Source organism: Apium graveolens, unplaced genomic scaffold, assembly GCF_009905375.1.
Source record: "Apium graveolens cultivar Ventura unplaced genomic scaffold, ASM990537v1 ctg8825, whole genome shotgun sequence".
NCBI lineage: Eukaryota > Viridiplantae > Streptophyta > Magnoliopsida > Apiales > Apiaceae > Apium > Apium graveolens.
Window position 1 is genome coordinate 11,106 of NW_027421499.1, and position 18,941 is coordinate 30,046.

Genomic DNA, 18,941 nt, shown 5'->3' on the forward strand with positions numbered 1-18,941 from the left:
GCGTGTTTAGCGACTAACAAGTTTTTGGCGCCTCTGATGGGGACTCGGTGTTAATTTTTAGTTTATGTGCTTGTCATCAGTGGTCGTTAAAGTTCACTGACTCGGACTGTTTTACTTTCTCGGTTTACTTGTTATGTTTCAGGTACTCATTACAATGGGAGATCCAATAGTACAAAAGAAAGCATTGATGAATTTTTCCCTACCCAAGATCAATGACATTCAATCTAGCATTGTCAGGCCAGCGATCATAGCTAATACCTTTGAGATCAAGCCTGGCATAATTCAGATGATACAGAATTCAGTCCAGTTTGGGGGTTCTCCAACGGAAGATTCCAATACACAAAATAGGGATTTCATAGAGATATGCGACACCTTCAGGTTCAATGGTATGTCTGAGGATGCGGTGAAACTGAGACTGTTCCCATTCTCTCTGAGGGAGAAAGCTAAGAGCTGGTTACACTCTCTACCAGCTGGTTCGATTACTACTTGGGAGGATCTTACTCAGAAGTTTCTTACTAAATTATTCCCTATGGCGAAGACAGCTGCACTCAGGAATGCTCTCACTCAATTTGCGCAGCAAGTGGGAGAATCTTTATGTGAAGCTTGGGAGCGCTACAAGGAGATGCTTAGGAAGTGTCCTCATCATGGCATGCCTGATTGGATGATCATCAATTTTTTTACAATGGTTTGGGAGCAAAATCTAGACCCATGCTTGATGCAGCATCAGGTGGAGCATTATGGGCAAAGAGTTATGAGGAAGCTTATGAGCTAATTGAACTGATGGCTGCTAATGAATATCAGTATCCAAACCAGAGATTGCCACAGGGCAAGGTAGCAGGAGTTCTTGAAGTGGATACTTCTACAGCTATCCACTGCTCAACTAAAGGCGTTGTCTATGAAGATCGATTCTCTGGCTAACTACGGTGTTAAGCAGATAACCAGTGTTTGTGAGTTGTGTGCAGGTCCGCATGCGACGGAGCAGTACGCTATATCTAGTGACTCAGCTCAGTTTGTGAGCAATTTTCAGAGATCGCAACAGCCAGTTCCTGCCACTTACCATCCTGACAACTGGAATCATCTTAATGTCAGTTGGATCAACAATCAGAATGCGATGCAACAGCCATTGCAGCAGTTTGGAAACAAGTAATTTAATTCTCCTGGTTTTCAGCAACAATTTGTACCAAGACAACAACTCCAACTTCAACAATAAACTCATGGAGGTGCAGGTCTATCTTCGAATGAAAAATCTGAATTGGAGGAGTTGAGGCTTATGTGCAAAAACCAGGCTCTTATATGCCAAAGCCAGGCTGTTTTTATCCAAAATTTGGAGAACCAAATAGGGCAAATTGTTAACGCCTTATTGAATCGACCACCAGGAATGTTTTCTAGTGATGCAGAAGTTCCAGGCAAGAGGGAAGCAGAAGAGCAGGTTAAGGCAATTACATTGAGTTCTGGGAAGGTTGCAAGCCCTGAAAAATCTCAAGTTCCGGAATTTGAAGTTTTGGCTGAAGAAGAAGTGCAGAAGGAAGCAGAAGTGAAAGCAAGGAAGAAAACTGTGGAACACACTCCTCCTGAGGATAATACAGGGGAAAAACAGTTCTATCCTCCACCTCCTTTTCCTAAAAGGTTGCAAAAGCAGAAGTTGGATAAATAATTTGCTAAGTTTTTGGAAGTTTTCAAGAAACTTCACATCAACATACATTTCGCTGAAGCACTTGAACAGATGCCTAGATATGCGAGGTTTATGAAAGGTATTCTCTCTCGAAAAGTGAAGCTCGATGACTTAGAGACCGTTGCTCTTATGGAGGAATGCAGTATTGTGCTGCAACAGAAGTTGCCTCCGAAGATTAAAGATCCTGGAAGCTTCACTATTCCTTGCACCATCGGAAACTTGTCGTTCGACAAGTATTTATGTGACTTGGGAGCTAGCATCAATCTGATGCCCTTGTCTATCTTCAAGAAGCTTGTTCTGCCTGATCCGAAACCGACATACATGTCATTGCAACTAGCTGATCGTTTCATCGCTTATTCACGAGGTATAGTGGAGGATATCTTGGTTAAGGTGGATAAGCTCATTTTCCCTGCTGATTTTGTCATTCTGGATTTCGAGGAAGATAAGAAGATTCCCATCATCTTGGGAAGATCATTCTTGGCTACAGGCAGAACTATGATCGATGTGCAAAAAGGAGAGCTTACGATGAAGGTTCATGATCAGAAGGTCACTTTTAATGTGTTCAAGGCAATAAAGTTAACCACGGCTAAAGATGAGTGCTTTAGAGTAGAGTGGGTCGACTCTGTAGTAAATTCAGAACTTGAGCAATTGCCAAAGTCAGATAACTTAGAGAGATCCTTAATGAGGAAATCAGTTATTGATGACAAAGAAGGAGCAGAGCAACTGCAGGTTTTGAATGCACCTTCGTGGAAGAGGAAATTGGATATACCATTCGATTCTCTTGGGTAAGCAGAGCTGAAAATTTCTCAGATGCGTCTCGAGTCATCTATTGAAGAAGCTCCCACACTTGAGCTCAACCCACTGCCAGATCACTTGAGTTATGCATTCTTAGGTGCACCCCCTGACAAGGGGTTGGAATATATCTATGAAAATCTCAAGGGTGACCAGCCGGTCCCTCCCCTGCTTGCAGATGGTCCCTCTCGTGCACCACAGACAGTTGATAGGTTTGGTCTTGGTGATGCACAGTATAGAAGGTTGATTCAGTGTATTGAGGCCATGCATGACATTCACCGATGTTTTGCTGAAGATTTGACACACACTCTCGGTATTGTTTCCCGAGACACTGGTGTCGAGGTTGATTGGCCACCTGATCCTCCACTCGAGAAGGGTGATCTTCCTAACAACTAGGTATGCCTGAATTCCTTATTATTACCTTCAATGAGGACATTAAAAATTTTAAGTTTGGGGGTGATAATGTAAGGTTTAGTTTGTGTGTGTCCATATAGATTCATATAGATACATATTGCATGTAGTTCATTCATATTTTTGCATGATTATTCATTTAGGACATATTTGTTTGTATTTTTATTTGTGTTATTATGTGAGTCTATGTAGTTGCATGTGCATGCATATAACATGATCCCTTAGGTTGAGCTATTTCTATCTGATTAGTTGATGTGATTTGAGTGTAGTGATGACGAATAGAGGGATGTTTAAGTCCTAATGAATTAATTTGCATGCCAGAAAAAAATTCAAAAGTCTTATAGGATTGTTTTTTATCTAGATTATGATTATTTGTTTAGTTGTTGAGATTTAATCACTTGTTTATATCTAGAATTTTTGGTATTCTCTTAATGGCAAAAGAACGCGGATTTTTTAAACTGGAGAAAAGCTTGGATTTCTTTGCTAGTTGTGGCTAGGCGTCAAATGGCTAGTAGCGGTCGGCTCATATTTTTATGAGTAGTCTAGCGTTGAATGAGATGGAGCGAAATGTACTCATTCAGAAACTGAAAAAAAAAAAAAAAAAAGGAAAAAAGAAAAGAAAAAAAATATGTGTTATGCATAATTGATCAAGAGTGAGCTCTTTAATACTCGAGTTATTAAGTTCTAGGGGACTTTGTGCCTAGTAACCTAAGGCTTTTATAGTTTGGGATCCGCAAACCTAACGCTCGCGACATGGGTATTATTGTATAAGTCTTTTGGGACCTCATTCATTGCACGGTCAAATAAGCATCTTTGTTATGTGTTCAATAATAGCATGAATCCTTGTATAACTCTAGTAGAAAGGAGGTGTTGTGAGTCATTATGCGTTTAACGTCTATTATGTTTATAAACTTGTGATTGTTTTGATGATAAGATAAGTATGGTTGTTGATCTAGTATCAAGAGTATATCTGTTAAGCGATGCACACACGCACGTTTCTGGTTTATGAGTTGGTTTGTGGGGTTTATTCGAACTCTGTTAAAAGTCATTGCACTCTTAGAGGCATTCGCTTGTTGGTTGGTTATGGTTATTCTGAGGGGATCGATTGCATTATCATTTAGTTACATTCACGTAGTTGCATTCATGCATTAGGTTTGTTTTATAGATTTGAGTCTGTTTATGCTTGAGGACAAGCATCGATTCAAGTTTGGGGGTGTGATAAGTGGATTTTATATCTACTTGGAATGCTTTATTATAAACTTAAGTTGGTGTTTTGGACTCAAGTTATTGGTATTTTTGATGTATTTTTGTGTTATTACATTTCAAGCATCAGTTAAAGGAAGAAAGAAGTTTTTCAAAGAATTATTCTGAAAAAAGATCAGAATTGGAAGCCTAGGCCATTCTCAAGTTGTAGAGAATCTCGTTAGCTTCGCGTGGGTAGTTGAATCGCCTAATTCTGACAAGCAGAACTCAAGATAAGACCAAAAGAAGAAATGTCAGAATTTTTCCAGAAGGTAGGCGCGGCCGCGCCAGAACCAGCGCGCCCGCACCGCTGAAAACACTATTCCAGCGCGGCCGCGCCCGAAAACAGCGCGCCCGCGCCCGGTTTCTGCCCTAGAATCCTGATTTTAGTCGAAATTGAAGATTTTAAGAGTCTTGGTCATCTTGGAGCCTATATACCAATAAAAATATGTTTTTAACAGCAAGGAGGCCTGGGAGAGCAAGAAGGAGACCTGGGAAAACAATAAGAAGATCTAGAGAGCACGAGAAGGCTACGGAGAAGAAGATTTTTGCTTTCTTTAATATATTTAATACTTGGATGCTCATTTTTGATTTATTCTTGAACCCTAGTACTCTTATATTATTTATTATCATGCTTTCATTGGAACCCATGGTGATGATGAGTTCGATTATGAACTAATCGTTATCGTGGGGTTCTAACGGATTTAATTATGGATTTCTTTAGTTAATTTATTTCGATATCTTGGTGTGTGGTGATTGATTGATAACCTAGTATTGGTTGTGCTTATTCATCTTATGTGCGTAGCTAACATATAAGGTAGCGTGTTAATCTCTATTGAAGCGATAGTGAATATAGAGGTTTAGAACTTGTCATGCTAGCATAGGTTCATGTATTGTTATGCATGATTCATAGGTAATTTTAACCATCTTACTTGCCATATGTAATCACGATAGATAACTTGCGCATTAAACCGTTATGTTTTCAATTCTTATAGAAATATAAGGACTAAGCATAATTGGTGTCTATTCAATTTCTATCTCTTTTGTGGATGCTTGGTAGTAGGGTATTCGTACAACGAAAGTTGGCGTTTACTAGTTTCGTGTTATCTGATTAGTGTCATCACCATCACATGCTAAGGTTAAGAACGAAAAGGCTATTGAATGAAGTAATTAATGAAGTTAGAATCCCATGTTTGTCATATATATTAATTCAACCATTCTTGTTCTCTTAGTTATAATTGTTAGTTTAATTCTTAGTTATAAACAATCCCAATTTGTTATTTGTCTTAGAATTGAGCGATAACCATACATTGTTGCGTAGGTGCATAAACTGAACTTAACATAAACCAGTCTCTGTGGGAACGAATCTGATTTATATCTTATACTACTTATGAACGCGTATACTTGCGTGAATATTAGCGCGTGTTTAGCGACTAGCAATATCCTCACGATTTTCTGTACCCTGCTTATCACCAGTTTCATAAGAGTTTAATACTTCAAGCTTATCCAAATTCATATACGCAGAAAACACTCATTAGGCGTGATCGGTCCAGAACATCTCAAATCAAGATTATGTAGAGTTGATATAGCCTCAGCTATCAAGTGTGTTGGAAATACAGTGTGTGCTTTCTGTTTATAAACAAGAAAAAGAATTAGTATCCAGTAACTGAAAATATGGTGACCGAACTTGCCTTCATAAACATACTGGTAGGTCTGCTCTGATTTGGCGATTTCGGAATAGAAGCTAACAATTTTTCTCCAAGTTCAGGTTCTATCACATTCTGAAAAAATAGTAAATAACTAAGGATTTTATATGCATCAAACAGTTTTACCTAGGATTCTTCATCCAGAATTAGCTCTTCTTCTGCACTTCTTCCCATAATTCTTTCACAAGAGAGATCTTCACAGAAACAATTACTCTACTATTCAGAGTAGAGGTAACGGACAAGGTCTTATACTCTTCTTCGTACACCCAAACCGGGTTCTACTTTACTATGTACACTCAAAACTAGTCTACCAAATGGAATATACAAAAATATGTACTAAACATAAAACCCCCCAAATAACATATGCCAAAAAATTCAAAAAACACGAAAACAAATAGTTTTCTAAAAGGGTATATGAATTTACTTTTTTGTAACTAGGAGGTGGCAAATCAGCAACACGAGTAGACCTCCGGATAGGCAATAGGTCAACAGCTTGGCGTGGATTCCGGGGCTTCTTCATCACCTATACCATCAACAACAAACAAAGTCATGTAAAATCATCAACACCCCTTTTTAAATATTACAAGAAATGAACAAAGAACCTCTTCATCACTGAAGAGACGGGTTTTAGAGCCTCAGTCAGCTTGTTGAGATTGAACTTCTGCATTCTTTTCTTGTTTTCTTCCACTCTCTTTTTCCGTAACTCCCAAATCTATTGGGAGAAAAAAGAAAATTTATACAAAATATAAAGAAATATTAGCCCAATCTTGATAATTAAAGATGGGTTCCACTGATTTAAGAAATTAAACTAAGAAATTGAAGATGTGTTGAACTAATTTTACTTCATTTGTACCTAATTGAAATTAGGGTTTACATATTCTTAAAACGGGGGTTGTGTTGTGAAATTAATGGTAAATTTAGGCTTTGAAGCTTCAACAGAGAGTGAGAGAAGATGAGAGAAGAGTAGAGGAGAGGAGAGTAGAGAGAGAAAGATAGGCGAAGTGAGGGGAGAAGAAAGGGGGAAAAGTGGAATAAATTTTGGGGTGGGGGGAAATTAGAATTTTAGTTAAGGGGGAACGTATATTGTACTATAGTCGTTCTTTTTATTTTTATTTTTAAATTGAGATTAGACAACAGTTATATTTTAAACCGATGTCTATAAACCCTTTAACATCGAATAAAAACTAAGCGATGTTAAAAAACTTGTTAACATCGGTGGCTTTTCGGACCGTTGTTAAAAGTGTGATATCTTTTGCACTGTTTCTTGTTGTGCAACCACGGCTGATAGACTCTTGAGTTATCCTTAAAAGAAAATTACGTACAAGATTTTTCAGCAACAAAAGGGATGGAAAGATAACAACATCGCTCATAACTATCCACCAACAAAGCACTGAGGCTCTACAAGCTTACCTAACTCGCTTCAGGGCTCATATCCCCGAGATAACAGACCTAGATGACCCCCTGACTATAAGTTATTTAATCACATAAATTGATAGATCTCATAGTCAACTGCTTGAAAAAAAATTCGAGAAAGAACTCAAAATATTGCAAGCATCCATCAAGATAATCGAGCATATGTTAACTATTCAAGAGGTAGTGGGAATTATAAAGCATTCTAGGTCTCCGAGAGCTAGCCAAAAAGGAGTCCTTGTCGGTTTGGAGATTATGAAATAAGGACTTATAAAATCCCTCAATCTAAAGAAGAACGACCGGACCCCTGAGGCCAACGACAATCTCAGTCCTCACCAAATCCTCGTGGCTTTAAAAAACCTCATTATCACCATAGTGGAACCTCGTATCCCAAAAAGGAAAGCATGTCATGGACTCCAGGGGTTCGAGAAGAACGAGAGCATATACAACTTAATATAAGACAAAACAATAATTTTAGCGGTGCTCAAATCAGATCCATCCTATAGGCTTCGTAGGCCCATAAATCTAGATAGGCCACCTAGTACCAAGTATTGCGAGTATCATCAAGACACGGGTCATGAGACAAAAAGATGCTTCAAATTAACAAGTTTAATTGAGGACAAGATTCGTGATGGTTTCTTGGCACACTACGTGGGTAACAATAATAGTCGCTGAGGCTCATCATGGAATTCTAATCGATTTATTGATGTTATCTCAAGGGGGTTTTCCGCTGGAGGAGCCTCGAACAACTCAAGGAAATTGTATGCTCGAGAAGTGTATAGGGTCGATGCTAAAAACCCATTATGCTGACGATATCATCGAAGGACACCAAGATGTCCTTGTCATCATCACTAAAGTGGGAACAAACTCCGAAAGAAAATTGTCATTAACAATGGAAGTTTAGTGGACATTTTCTACTACAGGGCCTATTCAAGAATGGAACTAGGAGACCGCGAGCTTGATAGTGCTAAGGGAACTCCCTTGTGTGGTTTCACAGGAAATGATGTCAAGCTGGTTGGAGTCCTCGAACTCCCTGTCCTCTTAGGATCCCCACCAAGCCAGTCTAGGCAGACGGTGAAACTTCATGTAGTTAACGCAATTTCGAGTTACAAAGCAATCATTGAAAAGACTACAATTGGCCTACTCAAAGAAATTACATCCATAACACATCTCAAAATGAATTTTTCCACAGAACTTGGGTTGGGCGAAGTGTGCGGAGACCAACGAGTTTCGAGGCAGTGCTATATTATGAATGCAATACCAAAGAAACACCCAACCCAGGACTCCAAGGTGAATCAGGTGGTCGAAGTGGATCCCGGAGAAGCCATTAGCAAACCATCAACAAGTAACCGTGAGCCCAACGAAACAACCAAAGAGGTGGAACTTTACGAAAATAAGAAAAAACGGTCAAAATCAGGGTAAATCTGGCTCCTACAGACATGCCGGGTCTCTCAGAAAGCGTAACCTGTATAGGCTTAACATCATACCTGGCTTACGGCCGGTCAAGCAAATCATGAGATTAGAGAGATATGAAGTATAAGTTTATCTAAGATATGTTCTTAGAAAGTGAGGAATTTTAGCAAGTAAATCTGTTGGAAAATTTAAATGAATATTATATTTAAAGGTTATCGAATGTAAGATATAAATGGTTTTTCGATACATCAAGATAAACGACCAAGAAATAGAGTAAGACAACAAGTCTGTCATGAGAAGGAAGGAATTCCCCATATGGCCAATGCAGTTTCTAATCAGGTGGTCGATCACTAAAATCTGAACAAGGCATCATTTGCAACGTGCTGTGAGAAGATGCCTGGAGGTTGTCAATTTGGTGTCAGAAAAGGGAACATACATGCTTAGACCTGTAGCATGAAAATATATTTGATGTGACAAAGATGTTTACTGTCAAATTATCTTTTGTAAATTAGGAACAATTACACATTTTAGAGTAGTCAAATTTTATCAGGATATCGTGGCCTCTTTATCAGTTATATTGAAATATGCTTTTTTTTAAATATTGTTTTAGTATAGCACTTAAGATATGTTAAATTCTTGTTGGTGGATAAAAGAACAGGTAAACTTGCAATAGTTTATCTTGTGGAAAGAATAATAAGTGAGTTTGCAATAAAAGAGATTTAGAATATTTTTCCGTATAGGTTGAATTTGTTTTGAAATTCTAAATCAAATCAGAAAATATAATAAAAACTTATCAATGTCAATATAACTTTAACAGATGCTGGAGTCTGAACATAAACAACATACCTCATCTTGACAAAATATTATGTGTTTAATATTAAAAAGTACAAAACTTATAGCTCGCACATGTTTGTAAATATTTAATATTATAGCCTTTTTCACAATTTTTCTTCAATAAGGTACAACATTATGGTTTCTAATTTATTAATAATTAAAATATTTATATTAACAAATTATATTTTTCAATTTCCCAATATTTAAGTTTAAATTGTGAGGTGTCGCTGTAAAGCGAAGTCGAGTAATATTAAATTAAATATATTTATATTAAAAATTTGAATACATTGGTGAGATTAGCGCCGTACTTAACAAAAATTAATTTAGAGTTCATATATTAATATATTCATAATATTTATAGACCGAAAATATGTTCAATTATGTTTATATCTCTTCTTTGTATATAAAATTAAGTCAAAATATTTTATATAAATACTATGATAATTGATTAAACTAGCAAACATTAAACTAAATTTTTATATATAAAATTTATATGCATTTATGAGATTAGACTAGCAAACAAAAATCATAAATATTATTAACAAATGTTTTAATTTCTCTCTTACTTTTGTGAAATTTGTGGAGTAGATTTTAAATTATAATTCTATTTTTTAAAAGATATGGTTTTCGATTTAACAATGTTTAAAATAATTTAAATTTTGTAGTTAAATATTTCAATTTTATAATTTTTAAACGGCGAGGCGTTGTCAAACGGCGAGGCGTTGTCAAACGGCGAGGCGTTGTCAAACGGCGATGAGACTAAATTTTATCTAAAAGTCTTATATGCATTTATGCGATTAGATTAACAAACAAAAATCATATATATTATTAACAAACTATTTGAAATCCTCGCTTACTTTTCTAAAATTTCTGGAGTAGATTTGAATTAAAATTTTAAAAAAATTTTGGAGATATGGTTTTCAGTTTAATAATATTTGAAATAACTTATATTTTGTAGTTACATTTTTCAATTTTATGATGTTTAAACTGCGAGGCGTTGTCTTTACGACAATGCCGAGTAATATTAAATCAAATTTTTATATAAAATTTTATATGCATTTATGTGATTAGATTAGTAAACAAAAATTATACTACATGTTATTAACATATGTTAACTCATATCTTAATTGAATACAAAATATAACATGGAATAAGGCGCATAAATTGCTCTTTTAATTAAATCAATTATACATATTATCAATAACATATTTAAGTAAAATTTCAAACTTACAAATATTTTTTAAAAAAATCAATTTTTTAGAGCGCGGGGTCAAAAATTACTAGTTAAACTAATTCCGTCAAAAATAAATAATACTCCCTTGTTCCATTTTGTGTAGGCTAATTTAACTAGTACGTTTTTTAAGAAATTAGTACATCTAGACCATAAAAATGAGTTATTGGATGAAAAAGTAAGTGTATAATATTCATTTGTGGTTAATGTGATTATGATAATCTTAAATGGGTACTATTAGAGCACATGCACCGGGGTGTAATAAAGTTGATCCATCAACTTTATTGATGGTGCTTTGAATAAAATGTATGCAGCAGTTCAAGTTTTACTCCATCAAATTTTGATGGCCCATCAGTTCATTAGGCTCGGCATTGATTTCTGATGGAGTAGACAATGGCCGTTAATTGCTGGAACCCACTGATTGTGAGATTTTTTTAACTCCTGATCTGCTACTCTTGTTGCTAGTAACGGCTATTTAGCTTTTAACTGCTATAAATTATTTCAACGTTCATTTTTTTGCCTATAAATAGCTATCTTAAACATTCATTTGCAACATCAATATTTTTATCCTCGTATTTTCCTATAAATTTTATGATTTATTTATATTTATAATTAAGAAAATGGGTTCTAATTGGCTTCCCTCCGAATAACTGCAATTATGTGTTTCTTGGGTTCGACAATCTATCGATCCAATTATCGGAAGATATTCAAACAAGAATAAATTGTGGGGGCGAATTCATGAAGATTATGTACAAAATTGGTGTGGCACTCCCGATAATCCTCATGCTGAACCTCGTTCAAAAATTGCACTTGACTCGCATTGGGCACCATTGAAAAGATTGCTAAAAAAATGGCATTGTGCCAAGAATCAAGCTAGTAGATATAGTGCAAGCGGGACCAATTTGATAGATGAAGTAAATTTTTTTAGTATATTTTATATTTTTTTTGTGTTAAATTAATATCCAAAAATTATTATTTTTTCAGATAACTCAAGCTTAAGCACTATATTTCAAGGAAATGAATAAAACATTCGACAAATGGGATTGCTATGAAGCAGTTGCAGCACATACTCAATTTGTAGACATTCCCACTAGTTCTCCTCCGTTTCAACGAAACTTTCCAACACAAATGGAATCACCAATCAATCTGAATAGCGACGATTGCATTGATGAAGAAGGTTTCATTACTCCAGATTCTAATCGAGAAACGGAAAGTCCTTCTTGTCATGTTCGACCGATGGGAGTAAAGGCGTCCAAACAAGCAAAAAAAGAAAAGAAAACAAGGTATGACTAAAAAAGAAGTTCTCAACATCTTTACGATACGCCTTTTGCTTCTTAGCAAACAAATTTTGTGATTGAGTGGCAGAGTTTGATATAGTTTTTACAAATGTTGAATATCTGGGATAGATTCCATCAGCAAGATAATAAGCGTTGTTGTATCTTTTGCCATTGACGTGAAACACTACCGTTGGACTATCTCCTCCGATGACCTTATCAAACACGGGAGACTGACCCAGAACGTTTATATCATTTTGAGCTACAGGCACACCGAAAAAAGCGTGCCACACTGTCATAGGAAGCGACTGCCTCTAAAATGATAGTAGGGCGTCCTTTCCGACCACTATAAGCTCCTCCCCACCCGCTTGGACAATTCTTCCACTCCTAGTGCATACAATCGATACTTCCAATCATACCTGAAAATCCCCTTTTTTCCCCCTTGTTAAAAGCCTTCGTAAATCTGCTGGTGTCGGAGCACGAAGGTACTCTTCACCAGAGAGCCCTTCCACTTGTTGACAAAATATTTTCATACACTCAAGTGTGGTTGATTCTCCCATTCGACATATTTAGGCACACTGATCAGCCGCTGCATCGTAAGCTAGCATTCGTAGTGCAGCAGTCATTTTTTGTTCTGGTAACAACCCCAATAATCCGATTGCATCTGTTTTTTTATGCCAATAAAAATCTTGAGTACAAAGAGCGGTCATGATGTGATTGAAAACATGAGGGCACATTCGATACCTCCGACAAAAATCATCTTCATTGAATATTGGACGATCAACGAAATAATCTGCCATGAGATTTTTTCCTCTTGATAGCCTTTCTCTAGGATGATTAGAAGATTTTCCAGGTCTTGAGCCTCGCCCTTGTGGTTCATTTGGGGTATCGATGAACTCCTTCATCATCGCCGCTTCGTTCACCATGATATTCATAATTTCAGACTCTTCTTGACTGTGTTTTTGTCTCTGACTCAATAATCTAAAATGAATTCATATTGCAAAGATTGTATTGATTTTGAGATGATTATAATATGAAGATCATAATATTATTTATAGACAATTTTCTATCTATAAATCTAGATCATGACACGTGTCATAATGTGATTCAACGAAAATCTTATCAAAAATTTAAATTTATCCACTATCTTATCAAAAATCTGAAATTATCCAACAATGTATTATTGGATACTATTGTGGGACCATTAAATAATTGAGATGAAATAAATTTATGATATATATATATATAATTTTATTTGATGAATAGTAATTGATGGATTGATGGATTGGAGTTATGTGGGTGTACGAAAATTAAGAAAAAAGTGATTCTAGCATGAATAGTAATCAACTCCATTGATGAATCGATGAATTGATGGATTTGAGGAGGGGTTCATATGCTCTTAATGGGAGGCTCATTTTTACCGGGACATCTAAAAAAAGAAAGTGGCTCACGTAAAATAAAACGGAGGTACTAATTTTTTGTCTCTCTCCTAAAGTTCATTTAAAACAATCCAATATCCATTTTATTTACGTATATTCGATGATCTTCGCCCGGAATTCCTGACTTGGGCATGAAACAGCGGCTTCCAATGAGGTAGCTTTTTAAGGAAGCCGGCAAACTAATACTGACCAAAATTTACTGCAGCATGTAGAGCAAACAACACATGCCCGTTTGAAAAATTTTAAAATAAATAATGAATAACTGACTTTTAAATGATAAGTAGATTAACACTTATAAATCAGATTTTTTTTATTTAAATGAACTAAAATAAACAATATTAAATAAAATTATTTTAATTCATGAATTTTAAATTAGGTTAACATTTAAAAACATTTTTTTAAAAAGTAAAGTTGTAAAAAAGAGAAATATCAAAATAAATTGAGAAAAAAGTACGTCATTGCTAACATTCAGATTATCAATTTATAAGTTTTAAATTCAACTTATAAGTATGGTCGACAAATACTCGTGGATAAGTTGTTACGAACTTATAAGTCATAAGATAAGTTGACTTATAAGGGGGAAACAGATTGGTGCAACTTGGAACAAGTTATTACAATGTCTTCGTTTCCGGGCACCATGGCTAATTTTTCTTGTCAGTATGGCATACATTGAGCTCTGACCACCACCACCATTGATTTCAGAGTCAGCTTGGACGGATTGATCTGTCTAGTACTAGCAGTAGAAAGAGTGATAATCCTTAAACCAAGTTTCGAATGATAACTATATTTTAAGGCCATCAACAGCACAGGGGTAGTCCTCTATTAAAAATTAAAAATCCAAGTCCACGGGGCTAGCTTGTATGGAGAACTGCCATTCCCCTAAAACCAACAAAAGTAAAAAAGGTTTTATTTTTCCACTTAAGAATATATAAGTGGTGAATATACTCTTCTCAGGGATTTCAACCTGGTGGAGACTATGTTCCTAATTAGGCTGTTGGGCCCAAGCCCACATTGAGGACAGCCCAGACCAAACTCAGGAGTAAAGCCCAATTACCAAAAACACTAAAAATAAGGAATAGATAGCAGATAAAAGAGATTAATTAGTTTGTATCAGGAATGTAGTAGTAATAAACCAACAGAGGCATTAAGATCTTCCACGCCAATTGCTCAAGATTTCAAGGGAAAGCTAAAATTTTTCTTTGGCAGGTAAAAGAGTGCACCTTATTAAAGAAATTACAAGCCAAGTAGTTTAGAAGGCAGCAACTAATGAGAAAGAGATTTAGATGTGATGTTAGAACTACATCTGCCATGAGCTTTTGGGATACTGGGGTTGAAGGATGCAGTATATTTGCACTTTTGACAGTTTTCGCACTTTTGTGTATTCAATGATTTGATGACAGATACACCAGGTTATTTTGTAAAAAATCTAATAAACTCAAGGTTGGCAGTAATGTAGGGGATGTGAACTGCAGTTAACTTTAAAGTTTTAATATCTAAAAATTTATCATAAATTATTTATGACATGATAAGTTTTTGTCTTGCCTTGCCCCTGTTAGATACATTAGAAAAACTTTTGAAATCAGATCCACATTTGATTTAACAATGAGTCTCAGAATATAACACAAAACATCAATACTCATAAAACTAACAGGACTTCAAGAGATTAAAAAGTAATAGCAAGTCAAAGTTTAAACACAAGTAATTAACAAAATGTCAACCAGTAAGACATCAACTGCCACCTAGCATATTCAAGCATAATCACCAAACACTAAATCATCTCCAAGAAAGTAGATAGTGTACCGTTATCATCTTTGTTGTCATTCATCAATCTGGGATTCTATTCATCCATTTCCACATCCGAGTCCGATGAATCTTGCCTACTCGAAAATGAAGCAGCCCACTTGATTCGTTTGAATCCTTCGAGTGAAAAAATGCTTGCCGTATACTTGAAAATTTCAGTAGCTTCGAAATAGGGGCCAGTGAAATTTTTGGTCACTTTCTTGTTCAAGTCATACATAAACCTGTTACCATCTCTACCAACTACTAAAAATTGAGAATTGTTATAGAGGCCTTCAACCAAGTATAATGGCAAACCTACATCAATACTGAGCACTTTAGTCCACAATGCCTGAACTCCGCCACCACAAAGACAAGCCTCATTGTCTAATGTCCACAATTGAATCTTACCGTTGTCCATAGTACAGAATATGACAGCAATAGTATCATTGAAGTTACTAACTCGAGTTTTAGTAGAACTCTGAGCATCATCAAAAGAAGTAACAGGAAGATTAATATCACAAATAAACAACTCCTTGTTCAAATTAAAAGCCATCATACCACTATTATTTCCTATGGCAAACAAAAATCCGTGAAAACATATATCAAAAACATTTCTCTGGGGAACATCAATAGGCCTGGGCTCAATACATCGCCACTCATTCCTGTTTGAAGAATAGACCTTAGCAAAAAAATCACGAGACTGAACTTTAACAAGTTTAAAATCTGAATCAATGTGATCAAAAGCAAAGCCCAAAGAACCACTTGTGTAAGCATTATCAGATTTATTATAGCGGGGAATGAGCTTGGAGTGTTTAGTTGCAGGGTTCCACAGATAAATATCGAAATTATTATTGGTAACGGACCAATCGGATACATCAACAGAAACACAAACAATGCCAAAATGAGAACCTATAAGCGTAGAGAATATATCTTTAGACGGATACTCACCTTGCGAGTAAGGAAAATCGAGATTCTTACAATTAGGTTCGGAACCGAGGTGAATGAGGGAAAAAGAGCCATCAACGTCTGCGTCAAAATCATTGTCATTTGGTTCCAGGTGTACAATAACAACTTGATCATCTGTACCAGCGATTGCGTGATGAGATTTTGCGAAACGATGGCTTGAAATTATGGAAAACCATGATTTACAAACCGATTTGAATCGAAGTAATGACTTAATGGGAAGGCGCAGGAGAATCTCAGTCCACAGATCATCCGTGAAACTACTCATCACCTTTTCCCAAGCTCTTTTCTTATTTTTCCTCTTCCTCTTGCTAATTTCTGCCATGTTTAAAAAGCTCTGCTGCAAAATTAGGGTTTGAAGATACAGGAAGATTCGGGGATAAACGAGTATTTTGTTTTTAAAGTTATTTGGCCATAAATGTCATTTTTTGGGCAAAATAGTTCTAATGTCATTTTATAAAATATGGTTACAAATATCATTCAAAAAACGGAAGTGCTTGTGTCGTTTAAAATTTATGACCCAAACGGAAATGCATGTCACATTTTTCTATTTTTATTTTAATTTTTAAAAAGTCAAAACGAAATTAGATTTTGCATTTTTTATTTTTTTTATTCAGAATAGCAAAACGCAACTTGGGAAGGTGTCTGGAGGATTGTAAACGCAACAAGAGTTTTAGTTTTAGAGCAAAATGCATTAACGTTTTGCAAATTTCTTTTTTCTTATTTTTTTTTATCCAAAATACTAGATAAAGTTATATTTTTAAACTTAATACGTTAATCTAAACGGTATTTTATTCGTACTATATTCATAGCTATACATGTTTTACTATTTTTAAAACCTTAATTAGGAATTGTATGAGCCTTAAATTTAATATTTTTATTCGATGGACGTGGTTATTGGCAAGAACCCATTGAATCAATCGTTTGAACTCATAATAAATTAAAAGTTGTTCCTACTACTCAGCTGAGAGCCTTAAACATTATACAAGGACATGCTGTAGGAGTAACTCATTCCCTTCTGGGTGAAATTGCCAGAATATGGACGTTCTTTTTGGCAATAGTTATTGCACTAGGATAATGACTAGGAGGATTTGAAAGGCATTATGGCATTAAAAGTTCCGAGGCTTAGCTCTTAGCTTAGGACCCCACTACTCAGAAAGAGGGAAGCCCCCTCTCGTTAAGATGTCGTATTTGGTTTTATATTGAAAATATAAAATATTAATAAAAAACGAATGAAAATATATTTTTAAGTTGTGTTTTACTATTAAAAACGTAACATCAACTGTTTTTAGGGCCTACAAATGTGACTTAAAGTAACAAATTGAATTAAAGAAAAAATAAAAAAAATTGAAATGGTTGAAAAACGTGAGACAATATTCCGTTTTTATGTTTAACAAAAACGTGATTTGAAATTAGGTTCTTGAATGACATTTGAGGTCATCTTCTTAAAAAGTGATATTGAGGGTTATTTTCCCATTTGGGGCCTTTTTTCTTAAGTTAACCACTAATATTTTGTTTAGAGACACAGCGTCAACGGCGGAAACCTTATCCCTTTTATTAATTTTTATATTGTTTAATGACATAATAATTATTAAATTGATATTTTTATATATTTACACAATTTTATATTTTTATTATACTTAATTATTTTCTTTGTACATATTTAATTATTTTAATTCATTTGATTATTTCCTTCCTCTAATCTTGTCCCATACAAGTCCTTCCTAGCACAGAGAATTGATATATGGATTGAGCTTTTGTCCTTCTTGAATCCTTGATGTAATATCCCGTATTTTTAGAATTATTATAATTATTATTTGAATATATATGTGTGCTTTTATGATTTTAGAAGGAATAAAATTGTGGATATTTTATTCCTATTTGACGAGTTTGTGTTATTAAATGGTAATGTGCTAATTGTTAAGTGATATATCGATCCTTGTTAATTTCTGAAAATATTTACTTAAATGTATTATTTTCAAAAGTTATCAGAAAGCCGATCTTATTGATATCGGTAAATTAAAATTATTTTGTAATATCCGGGAAATATCGTGCAATTATTTTATCAATAAAAAATTATGTGATTATTATGGGAATTTTGGTGAATTATCTGATGAATGATATTTATATTTGGGTGTCGATATGTGATAAAGTGTAAGTTTTAATTTTTATTATGTCCAGAATAAAGTATAGATAATTATGGTATTTTTCTGGTAATTTTTGGATTGTTATATGATTTTATAAGGATTTATAGATTTAATAAATTATTTTCTGAGTAATTATAAATTATTTTATAAAGCCGGGAATCGTCCAACTTCAACCGTTTATGCGGTTTTACAACCCGAAACTCTTCGTAAAACTCATTTCTAACCTAATCTGGTAATTCCGGACATTTTCCGTAATTTAACTTTTTCAATCCGGAGTACGGTTTGACCCGTGCGCGTCACAGCGCAAAATTTTTGATACGATAATCATTTCGGTAGATCAAAAACATGTATTCTCGAGAGACGGGATATTTTTACATTATTTTCTCATAGGATGTTTTATAAGAAGTTCGGTTTTGATAATTATCCAAATCTGGTATTAAATTATATCATTTTTATAGTTACTTAGCGGCTAAGTAATCTATTTTTGGATCTGATATAAGTGTAAATTCAGTATTAAATTCCAAAATATTTCAAAAATCATAAACTTATATTTTATTAGTATTTGAATATTTCGAGAATTTTAAAATTATTTCGGAAATTTTTTCTGGTTATATTTACCCGCACGTTT

At 34.8% G+C, this 18,941-nt stretch overlaps 2 protein-coding genes and 1 non-coding gene across 3 annotated transcripts; all 3 read right to left on the minus strand.

Moving 5' to 3' along the window:
* Positions 1–544: 544 nt before the first annotated feature.
* On the minus strand, positions 545–651 carry LOC141705370 (small nucleolar RNA R71). Its single transcript, XR_012568308.1, has one exon. It is a non-coding gene; the product is annotated as a small nucleolar RNA R71 (small nucleolar RNA).
* Positions 652–11,906: 11,255 nt separating this feature from the next.
* On the minus strand, positions 11,907–12,545 carry LOC141705366 (uncharacterized). The gene is made up of 2 exons (XM_074508362.1): positions 12,405–12,545; positions 11,907–12,299 (listed from the first exon to the last, which is right to left on the minus strand). Exons 1-2 carry the CDS (start codon positions 12,543–12,545, stop codon positions 11,907–11,909), a joined length of 534 nt encoding a protein of 177 aa, XP_074364463.1.
* A 2,722-nt stretch (positions 12,546–15,267) lies between these two features.
* On the minus strand, positions 15,268–16,594 carry LOC141705367 (F-box/kelch-repeat protein At3g23880-like; the record flags this gene model as incomplete). Its single annotated transcript, XM_074508363.1, has 1 exon — positions 15,268–16,594. A coding segment is annotated over exon 1 (1,224 nt), but the record flags the coding sequence as incomplete, so codon positions are not given.
* Positions 16,595–18,941: the final 2,347 nt, after the last annotated feature.

Excerpts from the sequence above, each read along its gene's own strand:
- LOC141705366 (XM_074508362.1), bottom strand. The coding sequence starts at position 12,545 with ATGGGAGAATCAACCACACTTGAGTGTATGAAAATATTTTGTCAACAA. Across the intron at positions 12,300-12,404 it reads GGAAAAAAGGGGATTTTCAG|AGGCAGTCGCTTCCTATGAC; the intron begins GTATGATTGGAA and ends CTATCATTTTAG.